A 22,531-nucleotide genomic window follows, 5' to 3' on the forward strand; every position below is an offset into this window, starting at 1 on the left:
CAGTGTGTGTGAGTCCTGCTGAGTGACTATGTGTTTCTGAGCTTTTCTCAACCTCTACTTCTGTTGATTGAAATCAGTCATTTATTTTTTACTGTTGTTCTTGATTGCAAACAATTGATGAGAAATTTTCATTTCCAACTATAAACATAATCTAAGACTTCCAGGTCAAAATCAAATAGTTTAGTCAAAAACATTTTCCCTTTCAACAGAATCAAACTTTGTGTTGGTCAGGTTTCTGTGTCATCTGAGACCACAGACTACTGCACTGCGTAGAAAACACTAATGAGATCCATTTAAAACAATGCTACAAAAACCTCCTTTTGGGAATCAGGAATCATTTTGCAAGTCATTGTTTATTACAATATACAGTATAAATAAAGGGATACATATACAGTGTAATTCAGCAATAAGCTTTTAGAAAAGTTTACTTTCATTACACTACTGTGAAAAAATCTTCACTAGATGAACAGCACTAGAAAAGTTAATTTGAACACACATTACAGTATACCGTTACTGACTGTACAGAAATAAATAAACAAATAAATAGATTTAGCATCCTCTGCCAAAATGCATTACCGTTTTGGTAATGACATTATCTACCATACTAGAGCAGTTTCTAAGTCTTCTGATAAAAGTCTTTATCTATCTCTCCTAGACAGTCGTCTCTCAGTTCTGTACAAATACAGTACATGTAAGAAGTACTTGAAACGTGTGAAAAAGATAAATGTGTTAGAAGTCTTTGTTTCGAGAACTAAATGAATGGTTTGGAAAATTGGTCCAAATGAATCGAGAAAACCTTGTAACACTGTTATTTTCCTGTTTATTACTGTAAAGATCCTTCGAAACAATCTGTATTGTGTTAATCGCTATAGAAATAAGCCTGATTTGACTTATGTAGATTCTGAAGAGCAGTAATAAATGGTTCATTTGTGAAAATTCAGTTATTATTTTGTCTTGTATAAACAAACATCTGTTGTGTCAAACAGATTATCCAGGACAGGACTAAATAAACCAACAGGACATTTTTGTATTTGTCAGTTGTATCTATCAACCTTAAAAATGTATAATCTTTCAAGGAAATTCAGAGTCTGTTTTGATAATCTCCACTTTTCTTGTTGATTGCTTTGAATTAGGGGCCAAGCACCAAGGTGTATAGACACCTACTTTCCATTTGTTTTCTTAATTTTCCACTCTTGAGTCTATGGCCGCCCATAGAACCACGACCGGGAAAGTTATGAAATTTGGCACACAGATAGAGGACAGTCTCAGCGTTAATACTTGCAATTTTGGAGTCTCTAATGCAAACTCTCTAGCGCCACCAACAGCTCAAAATTAGACATGTTTATGCCAATAACTTGAACTGTAAGGGCCAAAAATATATACTTTTTATTTTTATTCCTTGGCTCTTGGCTTTTATTCCATATTCCCTAATGCTGAATGTATACTATGGGTATGTAAATTTCAATGGGTCAAGATTTTTCACAACTTTTTCAAATCCATCCTAGATGCTTTATCTGATTTTCACCAAAATTGGCTCTGATCATATTCAGACCATGCTGGCAAAAAGTTATGGAGTTCAAGTGGATTAGTCAATCTGTTCTCAAATAACACATGAACAAATTTGACAAAGAGCATGCAGCATACTGAGTCGAATGATTTTCAGTTTTCCCATGTCAGCCATGGGATATGACATTGTCATAAAATGTCATATTTCACAAACGCATTGGCATATCATTATAAAACTTGGCATGTGTCTTCAGGACTATGCCCTCAAGAAACTTGAGGCAGCCCCACATTGTGGTACAAAATTATAATAAAATATATTAAAAAAAATTAACTTTTGATTAGTTTTGCCTGTTTTTATGAGACTTGATAGATTCCTTGGATTATGCCAAGAACATTGATATTAATTATGCCATAATCAACCGAACTTCCTGTCTTCAATTCCGCTACACATTTCCATTTTTGTTGAAAGAACTCCTCCTAGAATGCTGGTCCAATTTTTTACCAAATTAGACTAAGATCATCATCAGACCATGCCAGGAAAAAGTTACAGATTAATGTGAATTTTTTAATTTTTTTATTTACCACATACATGAATTTGATGGCATGATGCCAAACTGCATTCGATTCTGTATCTCTGCAAAGCATACACCAAACTTTGTGTTACTGTTACTTCTATGGAGCTTATTATAGGACAAAATTATTTGAATTTGAATTGTGTAAATCTGAATTATTGACTCATGTCATGTCAACAAAACTGAATATTATGTGACACATGTTCTGAATTAGTTTTTTTTTACTTGAATATTGAACATTTGAAACCTAACACAATTGAAATTTTTACGCCAGTTTTTTTTTTTTAAATTGACATGGATTTTTTAAACAGCTGATTTTTTGTTCTGAATTCTTAGACTGCAAATATGCGGTTTTTAAAAATACAGTTTCAGGTTTTCAAGATGAGGAAGAAATTCGGAACATAAAATCAGAGGTGTAAAATACTTGAGTAATTTTACTTGATTACTGTACTTAAGTATTATTTCGGGGGATTTGTACTTTACTCAAGTACAAATTAAACTGACTACTTGTACTTTTACTTGATTACATTTCTGAAGAAAATACAGTACTTTTTACTCCTTACAATTTCATTTCATCTTGAGAAGTACATTACATTTTTATTGTATCATATGCACATTAAATATGGTAAACGGTACCTCATACGTGTATGCCTGATGTGACAATCAATGATCAGTGTTTTCATGCATGAAGCACACACATTGCTACTTTAGTTACAACTTTTATCAGGTAAATGGCTGGCTTTAAAACTTCACCATCAAATCTGAGGAAGCATACTGACTTAGCAAAATTATGTTTCCCCCCCAAAAAAGTTTATACATTATTCGTTCATTATTTTTATAGAGCCATTAGCTGTGTAATATATTAGCTGAATGCAAAACATTGAGTGCAAATAAAATCAGTGATAAGAATTTAAAAATAATTAATATTTTTTTATTAAAGTGGGCCATCGGATGCCCATTTTTATGATTCTTTAGGGTCTTAATGAAAAGTCGGTAACACTTTATAATAACTATCCGTTATAACTAGTTAATAGATCATTAATAAACTGTTAGTTAATGAGTTATAAATGACTTGTTAAATAACAGTTAATAGTTTGTTAATTATTTATAACTGTGCCTTATAGATAGCCAATAGATAACTTACAAGCTGTTAGTTAATAAGTTATAAATGACTTGTTAACTGTATTTTAATGATTTATAACTATACCTAATAAATTAGTAATAGATCATGAACAAGCTGTTAGTAAATTACTTACTAAAGACTTGTTAAGTATCAGTTAATAGTTTATATATTTTATTGGGATCTTATTCTAAAGTTGCAACTATTCTTCATTTATTAACTGTTAGTAAATGAGGAATAGTTGCAACTTTAGAATAACGTCCCAATAACATACATAAGCTAATAACTAACACCTAACTAATATATTAACTCACACTTTACAGATCAGTTGTTCATAGTTTTCTAACCATCTACTAATACCAGTGACACTTTGTAGAACAGCAAATGGATGGAACAAGTGCAAGCTACAGAAATTTGATGTGATATTTAAAATATACAATTTTTGTACCTCAACCTTGTTCCACCCATAGGCTTTTCTGTGTACTGTATTTTACCAAAGAAACTCCACAGATGAAATGTTGAACATTGTGTTTAATGTATAGAAACACACACACTGAGCCATCACATGGCAGAACAGCAGTATACAACAGAATACAAACAATAACATCATGCTCGTTGTTGTACCCATAGATTTATATAAGTAGATTCCCTATTCAATTGCTCCAAGCACGTCCTCTATCAAAGCAATAGGGAATCTAACTACATATCTATGGTTGTACCTGCATGAATGGTCATGTTACATGCGTTTTCGGTTGCTAAGTGTAGACTGAGATACTTTCTGAAACACAGAGAAAACGCTAGTGTAGGCAAGGATCATTTTCATTTTAAAACGACGTTTTAAAACGAAAGCGCACTAGTGTAACCAAGGCCTAGTGAACCGAACATTTGCCCTCTTGGTCATAGTAAATGCTTCGTTCGACTTTTCGGAGATCATTTACTCTTCCCTGTGGATAACCTCTGACCTACTTTCTGTACGACCTGAATTTCTGCGTTTTAATTTTGAATATTGAATTTGATGTTCCGAATTTCTTGAAAACGTAAATTTGTATTATTAAAAAACTGGATATTTGCAGTCTAAGAATTCAGAACTAAAAATCCCCTGTTTGAAAATCCATGTCAATTAAAAAAAAAAAAACTGCCATAAAAATCAATTGTGTTAAATTTTGAATGTTTAATATTCAAGTAAAAAAAAAAAAAAATAATTCAGAACTATGCTAAATGCCATATAATATTCAGTTTTCTTAAATGACACTTGTCAATAATTCAAATTCAAAATGAAATTGAAACTGAAAATCTAAAAATGGAGAAAGTTTAGTGTGAGGGTAGTTTTAGGGCAAGGGGATAGAAAATACCGTTTTTACAGTAGAAAATACTGCACATTACATAAAACATAAACCCATAAAACATGGAAATCAGTGTGTGTGTGTGTGTGATCTGCTGGAATATAGCGAGAGTCGCATCTTTATCTATCCAGATTTCAGTGCCGATCTGACAAGGAGACGTCGGAACTTTGATCCTGTCAAACGTAAGCTCCGTGATCTCAATATGAAGTACTTTCTCCGGTATCCTTGTACGCTGTGTGTTATTGTTGATGGAAAACAGCAGCGTTTTAGTTGCCACAAAGACGCTGAAGCTGCTTTCATGTCCAATTTAACTTCTCCATAAGTTACCTGATGAGGTGAGGCATGTATGAGCTAGCTGTTGCACGAGCATACCAACAGAACTGTTGAACAACAAATTAGCACTCTTGTTCTCTCTCTTTATTTGACAACGCGACTGTAAAGGTTTTTTTTTTTTTTTTTTTTTTTTTTTTTTTTGAGGTGTTGTTGACACTCCTTTTGTGTTATAGCTTGATGTTGTTAGATGCAACCAGTGATTGTTTTCAGTTGTTGTTTGTTTATATCCTGCTGTTGCAAGCATTTATTTATTTATTTTTTATTTTTATTTATCTATTTTTTATTTATTTATTATTATTTTTCTAGTTCATAATATGACAACGCGACTGTTAAGTTTGTTGAGGTGTTGTTGATACTTTCTGTTAGATGCTATGTGTAATTGCTTTCAGTGGTTGTTTGTCTAAATCTTGCTGTCGCAAGTTTTTTTTTTTTTTTTTGACACTCTTTTGGTGTTATAGTTAGATACAAGAGGTGATTGCTCTCAGTCTCAGTTGTTGTTGGTTTACATCATGCTAACTGTTTTTGCTTTTGTTTTTCCTTTTCCTTTTCTTTTCCCTTACTGACTTTAAATGCTGCCTGTAAAGCACTCTTTGAGCTACACTTTTTATTATTTTCATATTAATGCAGACTGAGTCTTGAGACTAATAGATGTTCTTTTCCAACATAATTTTGTTTACTCACAGAAATTCCCCGGAACATGGTGTCTGGGGTTGCTGGGCTTTGCTTGGGTAATGTTTTTTTGTGTTTAGTTTTGTATGTGGGTTTATGTAATGTGTGTTCGTGTTTTTGTTTTATTGTATCAAATGAATCTTGCAACCTCTCTAATTATGTATTATTTTTTGGGATCCAAATACTTTTACAGTTATGTTTGAGCAGCAGTGACCATAGTAACAGTACTAAAATTAGCTTTGTCTATGAGTGATGCTAAAGGAATAAAAATTGTACATTTAAATATTAGGAGTCTTATCCCTAAAATTGACCTACTTCGTGCATGGGTTGTATTACATAAACCTAACATAATAACTCTTTCTGAAACATGGCTTAATAGTAATATATCAGATACTGAGATTAATCTTCCAAACTATATACTATATAGATCTGATAGGAGTTCCAGAGGTGGGGGTGTGGCTATATATGTTTCCTCTGAGCTCATATCTGAGTTTTCCATACCTACAGTTGAGCCTCTGCACTTTGAATGTGTTTTTGTTAAAGTAATTTTTCATGAAAATAAAAGCTTAATTATTGGGAGCATATACAGACCACCCTCTTCACCAGCTGAAACTTTTGATCACCTGATATCCACTATTAACTCCATTTCCTGTAATAACGAAATTATTTTACTTGGGGATTTCAATAAAAACTGGTTAGATAAATCATCTCATAAAATGAAAATTTTATTTAGTAATTTAAATATCTCACAATTAATTAAGGAACCAACTCGTATCACTCCTACTTCTCAATCCCTGCTTGACTGGATACTTGTTTCACATCCAGATAGATTTTTAAGAGCAGGTGTTATGTCTGATTGCTTTAGTGATCACTCGATAGTATATTGTGTATGGAAGATTAAATTACCTTAATCACCACCAAGACTTATTAAAATTAGACAATATAATAAATTGAATTCAGATTTATTTTTTAATGATCTGATAGCAATAAATTGGGACAGATACCAACTTATACCTAATGTTCAAGACGCATGGGATTTCTTCTATACCGAGTTTACTGATGTTCTGGATAAACATGCTCCCTGGAAATCTGTCTTGGTGAAGGGTAAACATCTCCCTTGGATTGACTCTGAACTTATTAGTCTTTTTAGGCAGAGGGATAAAGCATGGTCAATTTTTCGGCGTACAAGGGCTAATGTAGATTGGGAAATATACAGGCAGCTGAGAAATATGAGTAAGACTAAAACCCGTAATGCAAGATCCAATTACTATAAGGATAGCCTCAGTAATGATTTTAAGAATCCAAGACAATTCTGGAAAAAAATTAAAACTATTACTAAAACATCAGAAAAACATTGTATTAATCAAATACGAGTTTTAAATACAATTTTACATGATTCTTTATCTATTGCTGAAGCATTTAATCATCATTTCTCTTCTGTTTGTCCTACCTCAATACCCGAATCTGATCTGGGTACTGTTTTTTTAAATAATACTTTGCCCAATCACAGTTCTTTTTATTTTAAAAAAATTCAACCAGATGAAGTGCAGAATGTCATAAATGAACTAAAAGGTAACAGTGGTGCTGGACTGGATGGTTTAGATAATAAGTTGATCAAACTAGCATCCCATGTACTTATGTATCCACTAACTGATTTATTCAATCTCTCTTTGTCTTCATGTGAGTTACCTGCTATCTGGAAGTGCGCACGCATTACTCCAATACATAAAGGAGGAGATGTACTAGATCTTAACAATTACAGACCTATTTCTATTATATGTTCTATTGCTAAAGTGTTTGAAAAATTAATTTATAATCAACTCTCACACTTTCTTAGTGCAAACAATATATTATCACCATTTCAATCTGGCTTTAGGTCTAACCACTCTACATCTACTGCCCTTCTTAAATTCACTAATGATGTCTTTTCTGCTGCAGATAATGGGGAACTTACAGGTGCAATATTTATCGACTTGACTAAAGCCTTTGACCTTGTTGATCATTATCTTCTTTTAGATAAGCTCTATGCTACTGGTCTCTCTAAAAATGCTGTATTGTGGTTTAGTGCATACCTCCATAATAGAAAACAATGTGTTATCCTACATGGAAATAAATCTAATCTGCTAACTCAGCAAAGAGGTGTGCCCCAGGGCTCAATTTTGGGACCACTACTTTTTTCTATTTACGTTAATAACTTGCCATCAATTCTTAATAACTGTTGTGCTCAACTTTATGCCGATGACACCGTCTTATATACATCTAAACATGATCTTCCCCAAATTCAAGCGTGTCTTCAGTATGATTTTAAAATTTTACAGGATTGGCTTTCTTATAACAAATTATTGCTCAACAAAACTAAAACATATCTCATGATTTTTGGTACTAGACAAAAACTCAAATCTGAAACCAATTCCTGTATAATAACTTGTTCTGACCGTACTCCTCTGCCTCAAGTTGAAAAATTTAAATATCTTGGTGTATGGCTAGATTCTGAGCTTTCTTTCAAAATTCATATTGGTCATATCTTACGTAAAGTCAATTATGGAATTAATGTTTTATATCGATCTCGTAACTGCTTCACTTATAGTGTGCGCAGGAAACTCGCTTCACAACTTATACTTCCGATTTTTGACTATTGTGACGTTGTTTACCAAAATTCTTTAAAATCAGAACTTTCCTGTCTTAAAACCGCTTATAACAGACTATGCAGATTTGTCCTTGGATGCCCTTTTCTCACCCATCATTGCACAATGTATTATGCCCTGAATTGGCCATCTTTAAATATAAGAAGACAAATGCACTGGTTTCAATTAATATTCAAATGTATTCATTACAATTACCCGCTTTATTTAAAACAGTATTTTGTTCCTATTACTTCAAATTATCATTTGAGGCATTCTGTTCAGCTTTATTTTTCTGTCCCCCGAGCCAAGAAGACAGTTGGCAAAAGAGCTTTTATGTTCAAAGCCACTTTAGATTGGAATAACTTACCTTCCGATATTAGATCCATCACTTCATTTGGGATGTTTAAGCATACCTTGTCTTCTTACTTTGTGATTGACTGCTCTTGTAATGTATGATGCTGACACAATGTGAATATATTTAATCTCAAATGTATTTCTGCCAATTTGATCTAACGGTTGTAAAGTTCGGTATATTTCGGTTATTATTATTGTGTTTTTTTTTTTTTTTTTTTTTTGTGGTTCTGTATGTATTTGTTTGTCCAATATGTATAATTGTACTTTTGTTTATTTTATTATTGTTCTTTTGTGATGGTCGTGATGTATTTTAGGACCCCCTTGAAAACGAGATGTTGCATCTCAAGGGGTTTATCCTAATAAAATAAATTTGAATATAAATACCGTTTTTACAGTAGAAAATACTGCACATTACATAAAACATAAACCCATAAAACATGGAAATCAGTGTGTGTGTGTGTGTGATCTGCTTTACAGACTCACAGACACTTTTGTTTTGCACACGTGACTCAAACACAGAACCAGGAAACGGGAATCACATGATTTCAGGAAAAGAGAAACTGAAGTGTAGTTGAGCTGTTGTGTGTTTCTGTCTCTGTATTCGTGCAGTAAAATGGCAGAAGCAAGAGTTTCTCAGGATGAGTTCTTGTGTCCAGTGTGTCTGGATCTCCTGAAGGATCCAGTAACCACTTCCTGTGGACACAGTTACTGTAAGAGCTGTATTACAGACTGCTGGGATCAGGAGGATCAGATGAGAGTCTACAGCTGCCCTCAGTGCAGACAGACCTTCAGTCCAAGACCTGCTTTAGCTAGAAACACCATGCTGGCTGAAGTGGTGGAGAAACTGAAGAAGACCAAACTTCCTGCTGACTGTGACGCTGGAGCTGGAGATGTGGAGTGTGACGTCTGTACTGGAAGAAAATACAAAGCAGTCAAGTCCTGTCTGGTGTGTCAGGAATCATACTGTCAAACTCATTTTGACCGTCATGAGGAGTTTCATTCACGTAAACCACACAAAGTGACTGATGCCACTGGACGACTGCAGGAGATGATCTGCCAGGAACATGAGAAGATTCTTGAGGTTTTCTGTCGCACTGATCAGAAATGTATATGTGTGCTGTGTACGATTATTGAACATAAAAACCATGACATTGTATCAGCTGCAGCACAGAGGACAGAGAAACAGGTATTTAAAACTAGAGATCAAGTTAATACTCAGTGCAGTGATCTGTTTATTTTCTGTGTAGAGCCTCTGCTTAATTAAATGGAAACACTGTCAGTGGGAATCTCTACGTCTATGTCAGTTTCACTTTCATGATACTGTAAATGCTTACGCTTTCAGTGTGAATTCATGTATTATGATTGTAACTGATCATGACTTCTGGAGATTAAACCTACAACCATTAGTTATCAGCTCTACTTTTACTGGATTCATCTGTTCAGATGATGATTTAGTGGCAGTAGTTTTCTGTGACATTCACTATCATCCGTTTGTCCTGCAGAAGCAGCTGAAGGAGACGCAGAAGACGTTCCAGCAGAGAATCCAGCAGAGAGAGAAAGATGTTCAGCAGCTGAGAGAGGCTGTGGAGTCTCATAAGGTGAGTCTGGAGAAGAAGAGAAGTTTGTCTCAGTCTCAGTTCAGACTCTCTTGTCTCTTTCAGTCCCACTGAAGCCTGAATCACTGTGTGTCCTAACAGCGCTCTGCACAGACAGCAGTGGAGGACAGTGAGAGGATCTTTACTGAGCTCATCCGCTCCATTGAGAGAAGCCGCTCTGAGCTGATACGGCTGATCAGAGATCAGGAAAAGCGAGCAGTGAGTCGAGCTGAAGGACGACTGGAGCGACTGGAGCAGGAGATCAATGATCTGAGGAGGAGAGACGCTGAGCTGGAGCAGCTTTCACACACACAGGATCACATCCAGTTCCTGCAGGTAACAGAGATCTAGAAGAACAGGATTATTATAAATAATAGTCAATCTAATTTTAGCTTTCAGCTGCTTTTCCTGAGCAAATCTACTCAACCCTACAATGAGACTCCATTGATGTGCTTGAGCTGGAAGATATATTTAGCTGTCTAACTCCACTAGCACCACCAACAGTTCAAAATATTTAATCTTTTTACCTCATTTTTCTTTCTGATTTATTACATCATGGTGAATTCAGTAAACCTGATAGTACCGATTCTGGGTAACGTTCATTAAACTTGGATCAGGTGATCCTCAAACCTAATAAAATACATTTTTATTTGCCTGTAACACGTTGATGAATTTAACCACGAAGACCTCAAACATGAAGTCAGGCTGTATATTAGCAATGCTTCAGTGTATTGAAACCAAACCAAACCTGAGCGTGTCTTAAGGGTCCTTAACCGCTCTAAAGTTATAAATAATGGTCAATCTAATCATACGAAGAATGAAGCTGATGCTGTGAAAGTGCTGGATTGAGGTGAGTTACTAAAGATCAGTCAAATCTGATGTTGGTGCAGGTTATTGGGTGAAGTGTGGAGCTGATGAGTTTTGATTTCTGTTTTCTGTAGAGTTTCCAGTCTCTCTCAGCACCTCCTGAATCTACAGACAGAAATTATGATCCCTTCAGTTCTCTCGTCTCTTTTGATGCTCTGAGAGAATCTGTTCATCAGCTGAGAGACAAACTGGAGGATTTCTGCAAAGAGGAGCTCAAGAAGATCTCAGACAGAGGTAAAGTCCTGGAGATTCATCTGCTCTCAGAAACGAGTCCATCATCATCTCATATTATTGAGAACATCATATTAGAAATGTCTTAGAAATGGATGCAGGATCATGAGAATCACGCTGTTCATGTCTGTTGATTTCCACAGTCACATTCACCAACATTGTTCCCAGGACCAGGAAGGACTTCCTACAATGTAAGTCAGTAAGAAAACAAGCAGAAAAACTCACTGAATGTGTTCATGTTCTTCCTGTAGAAGGTTTTTAATTGCTGATGTAAATGATGATTTGCACAGGATATCTGGTCATCTGTACTGAGATACTGATGATACACTGAACATGAAGAGTTCAGCTACATGAAAAGATCAAACAGATTCATAATTCCTGATTCTGATGTGTTTTATCTCCATCAGATTCCCATCAGCTCACTCTGGATCTGAACACAGTGGATAAACTCCTCTGTCTGTCTGAGAACAACAGAGTGATTACTTTCACCAAAACAGTTCAGTCGTATCCTGATCATCCAGACAGATTTGATTATTATCTTCAGGTGTTGTGTAGAGAGAGTGTGTGTGGACGCTGTTACTGGGAGATTGAGTGGAGTGGAGATAAAGGTGTGTTTATATCAGTGTCATATAAGAGCATCAGCAGGAAGGGGCAGGGTGATGAGTGTTTCTTTGGATCTAATGATCAGTCCTGGAGTTTGTACTGCACTCGCTCCAGATACTCATTCAGACACAATAACATATTCACTGATCTCCCTGTAAAGTCCATCAGCAGTAGAATACAGATCTGGCCATTTAAAATGCGCGCGGGAAGTAAAGTGGTCTCGCGTGACGCCGGTGTATTCCAAAGGAACACGGAAAATACAATGACATAGGAAAGACATGATCAGTAGGGGGCAGTCATGTAACGCACTGGACTGGAGCAGGCTGAAAACATTGCTGCAAACTAAAAGGTACGGTAACCTGGAGGGGACACCTTCGGTTCACTTATGTTTGTCGTGGCCACACAAATGAATTCGTAGGAACGTCATATTACTTTTTGTCATTGCCACGAGATATTAATTCCTGGGAATGTCATATTATGTCGTGGCCACAAGATTATTTTGTCGAGGTAACGACATCCTTATGTTTAATGCATAAACAAACCTGCGTAACCATAACCCAGGATTATCAGAGATAGGTTTATTAATATTTTTTATTTTGAGTTAAGAAATGTTTTTATTAATTGTTATAGGAATTAATTCAATATTAAGTTATATATTAACAATAGGCAATGCTGTATAATCGAATGTCTGTGCGCGATGTAGACAGCATTCAAAAGTTTATCAAGAATTTATTACATACAAGTACTTCAAATTAAATAGCCCTGCAAGAAACATTTTATGCATCCTTAAGTCTTATCCATTAATTGATCCTTTTTTTCTGTAATAAATGTATTATTCGTTTATATTCAGTATGTCCCCCTTAATTTCGATCTCTTAACATTCCGAATCTAAATGATAAATGCTGACATGCCATGAAAGCTTTGATTATACTATATGGCATATATTCATTTTTAGTCTAATTATAACCTATATAGTGTTTCATTGTCGAGTGAATCATTCACGTTCCATTTGTAAATCGTATGGTCACACACGGGCATTAATACAATCATAAAGTCAAAACTTTATTGGCATAATTGTAGTTCACAATATTTGCTAAATATATGCCAAATAGCATATATAAAGTTATTTAGGTTAAGCGATTCACAATAAAGAAAAAAGTAGATAGCTCTAAATCACTTATTATTTATTCTTATTATAGGTTATTATTATTTCAATACCTGGTTAGGGCTATTTATTTTTAACGCCTGACAATTATGCCAATTACGTTTTGACTTTTTGATTGTATTTATCCCCGTGTGTGACGATACATGATGTTTTCATTTACAAATGAAACTACGTGAATGATTCATTTCTCAGTAAAACAGTTTAATATTTATATAGTCTAGTCTGTTAATTGGACTAAACAAAATAAAATATGTTCAATTCATATTTTATATGTTCAATTCTTTAGTTAAGAGAAGGAATGTAGGCCTATTTTACTGTGTGACGATAAATTATTTCCAAATGAAACTATGTGAATGATTCACTCTTCAGTTATTTGTCTATTAGTTAGACTAAATAAAATACAATATATGTTAAATTTAACCTTTATACTGCATTCCAGTAAAAACCCCAGTCATAGCACCTTTACAGTATCATTTACATTCAGAATGTTATGTAACGAGATCAAAATGAAGGAAAAAATAACGAATACAAACGAATAATACAAATATAATGGGAAAAAAAGAAGGTCAGTCAATGGACAAGATTGTGGGATACATGAAATGTTTCTTGCAGGGCTATTTAATTTGAGGCCAACATGTAATACATGTAAACACTTGTGAAAGCTGTCTACATTGCGCACAGACAGCATTAGCATATACAGCATCGCCTGTATAATTATTTTATATTGTATTAATTTCTATAACAATTAATATAGGCAAACAATTTCTTAACTCAAAACGAAATCTCAAATAATTCTGGGTTACTAATGTCACGCAGGTTGGTTTATTCATTAAACTCGTGGCCACGAGAAATGCATGTTGAGCAAAAATACATTTCACGAAAATAATATAAAGATTACAAAACAAATAAAACAAATGGAATGAGGGATATGCTTTAAAGTTCACGTAAAAGCCAAATATTAAGCGGCATCCTTCATGTTTTCTTTAATCAGCAAATACTTAACATTTTTGAATTATATTCACCTTCTGTTTTTATGACAATAAATTTTGAATTCTTATTTTTTTTTTTTTAGAAAAACGTCAGAACACCGGTCTCAAAAGTAGAAGCGAAAGTCTTGTTTACACCAGCGCGGAATTTTTTTTATTCACCGTAATTGATGGATGTCTAAAACAAAAATAAGGAGAATCCTAAAACATATATATTTCTTAAAATAATAACATCTGAACTTCATACACAACAATACGGCAACGACTTTACAACAGGACACATTGTTTTATTTTAATTTTATTTTTTAGCTTGTACACCAATGGATTTCTGATGTCGGGATATTTCAGACTGCATCTCCAGCTTAATCACTTTAGTATTAAACATACGGGTCAGGAGGCGGGTCGGGTACAATATTTATTTTTTTTATTCTGCGGTCCGAGTTGCGGGTGGGTTATTTGAAAACGGTCGGGTTCGGGTTGTTTATCCACTGACCCGCGTGTCAGGTTGGACACTAATGTTTTGAAAAAAGTGGAGCGTGTGAGGAAAGCTTTCCCCTTCTCCCTGGCATGCATTTGAATGCTGAATTCGAAATGCAACTGAATGCAGTCGGAATCCGCCCCCAGCACCCCCAAGTCTCCAAATGTTGATTACAACAAGGCAACAGACAGCATTCAACACCCCACCCCACCCCCACTCTGCCATTCATAAACATTTCGCTCTTTATACTGCATGCCGCTTAACTCTGATGCCTCATTAACGGCTACTTTTCAGAAAACTGATTAAAAAAAATACACTTCCCTTTGGTTTCCCAGAACAGACTTAAGCCTAGTTCCAGGCTAAAATGATGTAAATCGGAGCTGTTTAAAGATGAATAAAAAAAAATAAAAAAAAACTTTTACTGATCGTTGGTCGGAGTACCCGCAGTTCGTGACTGGAAGCTGTTAAGAGACAGACTTAATGAACTTCTCCGAAATAGAAGAACTACTTTTCCACTTTAAAAAAGAAAAAGAAAAAGAAAAAAAGGTGAAAAAAAAATTGCATAACTCACTGGAGCACTTTTGATACTTAACAATTGTTGTATTCGTTGTCAGTCATATAGGCTAAGCTTTATTGTTTTCAAAAGTGAGCCTTCTGTTTATTTGTCTAAATTATTTTCTATATTAGGATATAATACTAGGCTATAGTAGCCTATTTATGGACATTAGGCCAAATCTACATGGGTTTCTTCCCTTTCACTTCAGTTAGTTTTTAAGAAAAAAAAAAAAAAAAAAAACTGCATGGACAGTGCGTCATAATAATGTACGGCATCAAAATGTAAGAACAAATCTAAAGACAATAATAATAATAATAATAATAATAATAATAATAATAAAATTAATTATTAACACTCCTAAAAGTACAGTATAGTGCTCAGATACACTTACGGTAGGTGACCTAACCCTAGTTGATACTTTATTTCAACTTTTCAATTATTTCATTAACTAACAAATAAACAAATGCCTTTCCGATGTGATATAAGTGAAAAGGGAGACGATTTCGAAAATGATTTCACCATAAGGCGGATGCGAACTCGGGTCTCCCGCGTCAAAAACGATAGGTTACTCGTATTATCACTTACGCCACTGAAAATGTTGCAGAACAGCCGTCTTTTGTAATATTTGTAAATATGGAGTATTTGCATTGTGTAAAAAATTAAATAAAAGGCACCAGACTACAGAAAATGGCATATACTAAAGAATTTATTTTTCTGGGGGAGGACCCACCCACATTTATTTTGCTTCCAACGCCCATGCTTGATGATGAATTATAGTCTACAGGATATAACAATAAAGTGCTTTTCCAATCCCGAATCCACAAGGTTTTATTCCGCATCCACCCGCTCCCGCTATAACTATATTATTCGCCCGCTGCCCGCTTAGAATAAATTTCTGAGCACCAAAATCGCAAAAACAAATCAAAATAATAATAGTAATAATACTAATAAATAAATAAATTAATTTTTAACTCTATAAAAACAGTAGTTTATATTTAACCTCTCCATTTCTATTCCTCTCTACTCAAATTAATTGTCAGTGTATCTAAAATTGTGTATCTTAGAAAAAGAAAAAGAGGAACTACCTCTTAAACATGCATATCTTAATTTGATGTTGCTTTAAAACGCTGAAATATATAATGTATTTTATTCTGAAGGTGAAAGTGGTCCAGTTATTTAACTGCCTGCGGCGCCGTCAGGATCACGTTTTTTCCCCCCTTTAATTAAGTGGATACAGCTTACAATACTCGTTCAAGAGTAAGGGATTGCTCAAAACTATGCTATTTTACATATTTCTGTTACTTGTGTACAATCACAATGAAAAAACAGATGTGTATGCTATTTGTAAAAAAAAAAAAAAAAATGTAAACAAGATGCTGGTTCAAGGGCGCGTCACAGAAATTGCCTACAATTCTGCATATAGGCTTGCTACTTATTAATTTTATTTTATTTCGTTTTGTTAAATTATTATTCATTAAGAAATTTATATTTCGCATATGGGCATTTTTATTTATTTTACATACAGCTTTTTTGGGTTTTCTCTGTGCATAAGATCTGCGCGTGATGTTCTGATGTTTATGCTGCTTTTTGCTTGTGTACAATTAACCCCTCAAAACGAATTTAGCTGTTATTAATGTGTCACAGCCACGTTTCAATTTAAATGTAATTTAACACAATCTTGTCGTTAATAATAACTAAACGTGTCGGTTGTCGTTTGGAAAAAAAACAGAAATGAACATTTCTATTTTCAATGCAGTCTAATAAAAGTTCAACAGGAAAAAAATGAAAGAAAATAATAATAAAACTGCTCCTGCTTATGAATAAATTTTTGCTTGATGATGAAGTATCTAAATAGTCTATAGGATATAACAAAGTGCTTTTCCAGTCCCGCTTCCACGAGGTTTTATTCCGCATCCACCCGCTCCGCGCTATATTAACTATATTATTCGCCCGCGGCCCGCTTAGAATAAATTTCTAAGCACCAAAATCGCAAAAATACTGTAGTTTATATTTATCCTTCCCATTTCTATCTGTCTCTTCTCAAATTAATTGTCAGTGTATCTAAAATTGTGTATCTTAGAAAAAGAAAAAGACGAACTACCTCTTAAACATGCATATCTTAATTTGATGTTGCTTTAAAACGATGAAATATATAGCCTAATGTATTTTATTCTGAAGGTGAAAGTTGTCGAGTAATTTAACTGCCCGCGGCGCCGTCAGGATCACTTGATTTTTTTCCCCTTAATAAAGTGGATACAGCTTACAATACTCGTTCAAGAGTACGGCATTGCTTAAAACTATGATATTTTACATATTTCTGTTATTTGTGTACAATCACAATAAAAATAAAAAAAAAAACTAAAAAAAAAAAACGCGTAGGCTATTTGTAAAAAAAAAAAAAAATGGAAACAAGATGCTGGTTTAAGGGCGCATCACAGAAATTGCCTAAAATTCTGCATATAGGCTTGCTACTTATTAATTTGTTAAATTATTATTCATTCAGAAAAGAAAAACATATATTTCTTATGTGGGCCTATTTTATTTATTATTATATATAGGTTTATTGGGTTTTTCTCTGTGCATAAGCTCTGCACGTGAGGTTCTGATGTTTATGCTGCTTCTTGCTTGTGTATAATTAATCCCTGAAAATGAATTTAGCGGTTTACGTCAGTTGTCGGTTGGAGAAATAAAATAACCGAAATTAACATTTCTGTTTCCGATGCAGTCTCATAAATGTTCGTCAGGAAAACAAAGAAAGAAAACAAAATAACAATACAACTGCACCTGCTTATGAATAGGCTATCTTTTTGCTATTGGTTTGAACCATAATTTCAGGAAAGAGGAATCATTGAACTATTGTACTGGTATTTGTGACCAACGCCCCCTAGAGCTGGCCATGGTGTTTGGCTACAGAATGTTGTTCCTTGCGCCACCTGGTGGATATTATATGAAGTGCAACAACGTTGTAAAAAAATCTAAAAAAGCCGCTGCGGCAGGACGCGTGCCCACGCGTGCCGAATTGCAGGCTGCCGCGTGAAAATAGACGCATTTTTAATGGCCAGATCTGTAGGAGTGTTTGTGGATCACAGTGCAGGAACTCTGTCCTTCTACAGCGTCTCTGACACAATGAGCCTCATCCACACAGTCCACACCACATTCACTCAGCCGCTCTATCCTGGGTTTTGGGTTGGTTCTGGATCATCAGTGAAACTGTGTTGATGAATCAGAATAGACTGATGAGAGATTCTACCTATAATGCTTTGAGCTGCATGATGAATCAGTAACAGTGAGATGTTTTAGAGTCTCTTGTGTTCTGTTCATGACATTAATACTGCAGCTGAACTTCTGTCAGTGAAATAACATCAGAATAAATGTGTAATAAATCCTCATATAGACAGTAAGATCAGTGTGAGTGAGTCCTGCTGAGTGACCATGTGTTTCTGGGCTTTTCTCAACCGCTGTTTGTGTAGATTAAAATCAATCGTTTAGTTTTTACTGTTATTCTTGATTGCTAACAATTGATGAGACAGTTCAACTTTTCATTTACAACTATAAACATAATCTAAGACTTCCAGGTCAAAATCAAAATATTTTAGTCAAAAACATTTTCCCTTTCAACAGAATTAAACTTTGTGTTTGTCAGGTTTCTGTGTCATCTGAGGCCACAGACTGCTGCACTGCATAGATAACACTAATGAGATCCATTTAAAACAATGCTACAAAACGTACTCGGTTACTTTCGTAACCTCGGTTCCCTGAGATACGGGAACGAGTACTGCGTCTGTAAAGACGCTTATGGGAAAAGCTCCTTTTCTCCTGAGACTGAAGCATTTCAATAACGCAGTGTAACTGCACGGCCATTGGTTCGTGCAGTGTTAAAGAAACGAACCAATGGCTCGGCAGCGGAGATGCACAAACCTATGGCGATGATTCGCGCCCGATCGCGCCAAAAGGGGCGGAGCATCTGGCTATATAAGCGAGCATTTCGCCATAGGGAACTCAGGTACTTCGACTGAAGCGACGACTGAGTCGTGCAGCTACCTAGCACGGCCAGCAACGCAGTACTCGTTCCCGTACCTCAGGGAACCGAGGTTACGAAAGTAACCGAGTACGTTCCCTTTCGATACTTTCACTCGTACTGCGTCTGTAAAGACGCTTATGGGGAACCAGTACAATCCCGCCGTTGCTAAGGTAGAGGAACGACTAACATGACCCTAGCACTAAAGGGCTAATAAGGGCCAATTTGTTCGATCAGATAGCCTGATAAACATCCGTTCCAAGGAATAAGCACACTTGGAGCTCCACAGAGGCCAAGACGCACTATATATAACATACTGGTAAAACATACCACTATGTGGAAAGGACCCGAGTCTGTAAGACTGGAACGTCCAAGTTATAGAATCTAGCAAATGTGGACGGTGAGGCCCAGCCTGCCGCCGCACAAATCTCTGCAATGGAAACCCCACTAGACCACGCCCAAGACGAGGCGATGCCCCTCGTCGAATGGGCCCTTACTCCCATGGGACATTGTAGGCCCAAAGAGGAGTAAGCCAGCGTGATGGCTTCCACAATCCATTTGGATAATCTCTGTTTTGTGACCGAACATCCCCTGGTGCGGCCACCAAAACATACAAACAGCTGTTCTGACTGCCTAAAAGGGGCAGAACGCTCTATATAACATCTCAGAGCCCTGACAGGGCAGAGAGGGTTAAATCCCTGGTCTTGCTCCGTAGGAGGAAGAGCCAAAAGGGAAATAATCTGGTCTCTAAAGGGTGTAGAGAGACTTTTGGGAACATACCCATGCCTTGGCTTCAGGATGACCTTAGAGTCATTTGGCCCGAATTCCAAGCAAACGGGGCTCACAGAGAGCGCCTGTAAATCACCCATGCGTTTGACTGATGCTAATGCCAATAGCAGGGCAGTCTTCAACGTCAGGGGGCGAAGGCCTATGGACTGAAGCGGTTCGAAGGGAGGGCCCTTCAGGGCCCTCAACACTGTGGGTAAGTCCCAAGACGGAACCGTGATGGGGCGAGGGGGATTAATCCGCCTTGACCCCTTTAAGAAACGAACGACCAAGTCGTTTCTTCCCACAGATTGACCGTTTACAAGGTCATGGAATACCGCTATAGCTGCAACATAGACCTTGAGCGTAGAAGGGGATCTCCCCTTATCCAACAGCTCTTGCAAGAAGGACAATATCACAGATATGTCACATAAGATTGGGTCCGTACCGCGGGTGGAACACCAGGCGGAAAAGACAGACCACTTGAGATCGTAGAGCCGCCTCGTAGAGGGTGCTCTAGCTTGTGAAATAGTACTCAAAACCGACTCAGGGAGACTTAAAGGCTCCCGTCTAGAGCCCAAACGTGCAGCGCCCACAATTCCGGTTGGGGGTGCCATATCGTTCTGTTCGCCTGTGTTAAGAGATCTCGTCTCAGTGGCACGGCCCATGGTGCTCTTGAGAGCAGCCTGGGAAGATCTGGAAACCAATGCTGGTTCTGCCAGAATGGAGCCACTAACAGGACTTTGAGTTTCTGTTCCCGCACTCGCCTGATGACTTGTGGCAGCAGAGCGATAGGAGGGAATGCGTATAACAGGAGATTGGGCCATTCTTGGGTCAATGCGTCCTGTTCCTTTGAAAAATAAATTGGGCAGTGATGATTGTCTTTTGAGGCGAAAAGATCTACTCGCGCCCTGCCAAAGACAGCCCATATTTGCTGAACCGTGTGAGGGTGAAGCGTCCATTCGTCTGAGGAGACGTTGCTCCGAGACAACATGTCTGCTCCCTGGTTCAGTTTGCCTGGCACATGCGTCGCTCTTAGAGAGCGGAAGTGCAGCTGAGCCCATTTCAGGAGACGTTCTACCATCGTAAATAGACGTCTCGACGAGAGACCCCCTTGGTGATTTATGAAGGACACCACTGTCATGCTGTCCGAACGGACTAAGACATGGTGACCTTTCAGCGCAGGTAGAAGGGTGTGAAGGCCTAAACATACTGCTAGCATTTCCAAGCAGTTGATGTGAAGGCGACTCTCCGCTTTCGACCATAGGCCGAAAGCAGGCTGGCCGTCGCACAGCGCCCCCCAACCTAAGTTGGAGGCGTCTGTCGAGACCGCTTTCCTTCTGACCACCAAGTCCAGGGGAACGCCCTGTTCCATCCATTGAGCGCACCTCCAAGGAGCCAGGGCTGCTATACAGGCCCGATCTACCTTGATGCGCTGGCGTCCCAAACGCCACGCTTGAGGAGGAACCTTTGGTTTCAACCAGAACTGCAGGGGGCGCATTTGAAGCAGACCCAACTGAAGTACTGGAGATGCTGAGGCCATAAGGCCGAGCATCTTCTGAAAAACCTTGAGTGGGCGAAGGGCTCCTATTTTGAAGGAAGCCGCGAGCCTGCGAATGGCTTGGGCTCTCTGCGGCGCAACTGCTGCCTTCATTTGATGTGAGTCGAAAACTGCTCCCAGGAACGCAATGCGTTGGCTGGGGGACAGCACGCTCTTGGCAAAATTGACCTTGAGTCCTAGGCACTCTAAGTGGCTGAGGATTAAGGCTCTGTGGTGTGTTAGCTCGCTCTCTGACTGGGCTAGGATGAGCCAGTCGTCCAGATAGTTCAGGACGCGGATTCCCATCTGTCTCAGAGGGGAAAGTGCTGCGTCCATGCACTTTGTAAACGTGCGAGGGGCTAACGACAGTCCGAACGGAAGGACTGTATATTGATATGCCACTCCCTCGAAGGCGAATCTCAAGAATTGCCTGTGATGGGGGGCGATCTGAATGTGGAAGTATGCATCCTTCAGATCCAGTGAACAAAACCAGTCCCCTTTGCGTATCTGCGAGAGGATCTGTTTTAGTGTAAGCATTCTGAACGGCCGTCTCATGAGGGCGCGATTCAGCTGTCTGAGGTCGAGGATGGGGCGTAGACCGCCATCCTTCTTTGGAACGAGGAAGTAACGGCTGTAAAAACCTGACTCGCTCTGTGTTGGGGGGACCGTTTCCACGGCGCCCTTGGCCAACAGATTCTTTACCTCTAATCGCAAGACGTCTGCGTCCTTGCTGCGAACTGAGGTGGTGATCACACCATGAAAGCGAGGAGGTCTTCGAGCGAACTGGAGTACATAGCCTCGCTCTATTATACCCAAAACCCATTTTGACACTCCGGGGATGGCTTGCCATGCCGCGGATCGTGTCGCTAGGGGCTGCAATGGTTCGCACAGCTGTATGCTGTCTGAAAGCATTGGAAGAGGAAATTTGCTCTTTTCTTGAAAATGTTTGTTTTTTATTTTTCCCGCTATCACAGCGGTTTGCTGTAAGGGCGCTGATACAAAGGGCCCGTGAGTTACAGCTACATTGTTCACAAACATGAGTTCCCTTACACCCGGAACAGAACGGGGTGTAGAAGGGCTTAAAAGAGGCACTTTGGGGGCTGGTCCGGCTGCTGCGAGACTTGGCCCCTCCCTCTTCCTGCTGTTGAGATCAGGAAGACGCTGGCGGCGCCTGGTCCAACACCACTCTTGGCCGAGGTCCCTGAC

The 22,531-nt window shown here is 37.6% G+C and overlaps 1 protein-coding gene across 1 annotated transcript; it reads left to right on the top strand.

The window, feature by feature from the left end:
• The first annotated feature begins 9,087 nt into the window (after window positions 1-9,087).
• LOC141288513 (E3 ubiquitin/ISG15 ligase TRIM25-like) lies at window positions 9,088-18,399 on the top strand. The gene is made up of 8 exons (XM_073820668.1): window positions 9,088-9,707; window positions 10,024-10,119; window positions 10,219-10,452; window positions 11,058-11,217; window positions 11,358-11,405; window positions 11,622-11,971; window positions 14,576-14,601; window positions 18,065-18,399. The coding sequence occupies exons 1-8, from the start codon at window positions 9,135-9,137 to the stop codon at window positions 18,219-18,221; spliced, it is 1,644 nt and encodes a 547-aa protein (XP_073676769.1). The 5' UTR covers window positions 9,088-9,134; the 3' UTR covers window positions 18,222-18,399.
• Window positions 18,400-22,531: the final 4,132 nt, after the last annotated feature.

The sequence above is a fragment of the Garra rufa genome, chromosome 16 (genome assembly GCF_049309525.1).
Source record: "Garra rufa chromosome 16, GarRuf1.0, whole genome shotgun sequence".
Lineage (NCBI taxonomy): Eukaryota > Metazoa > Chordata > Actinopteri > Cypriniformes > Cyprinidae > Garra > Garra rufa.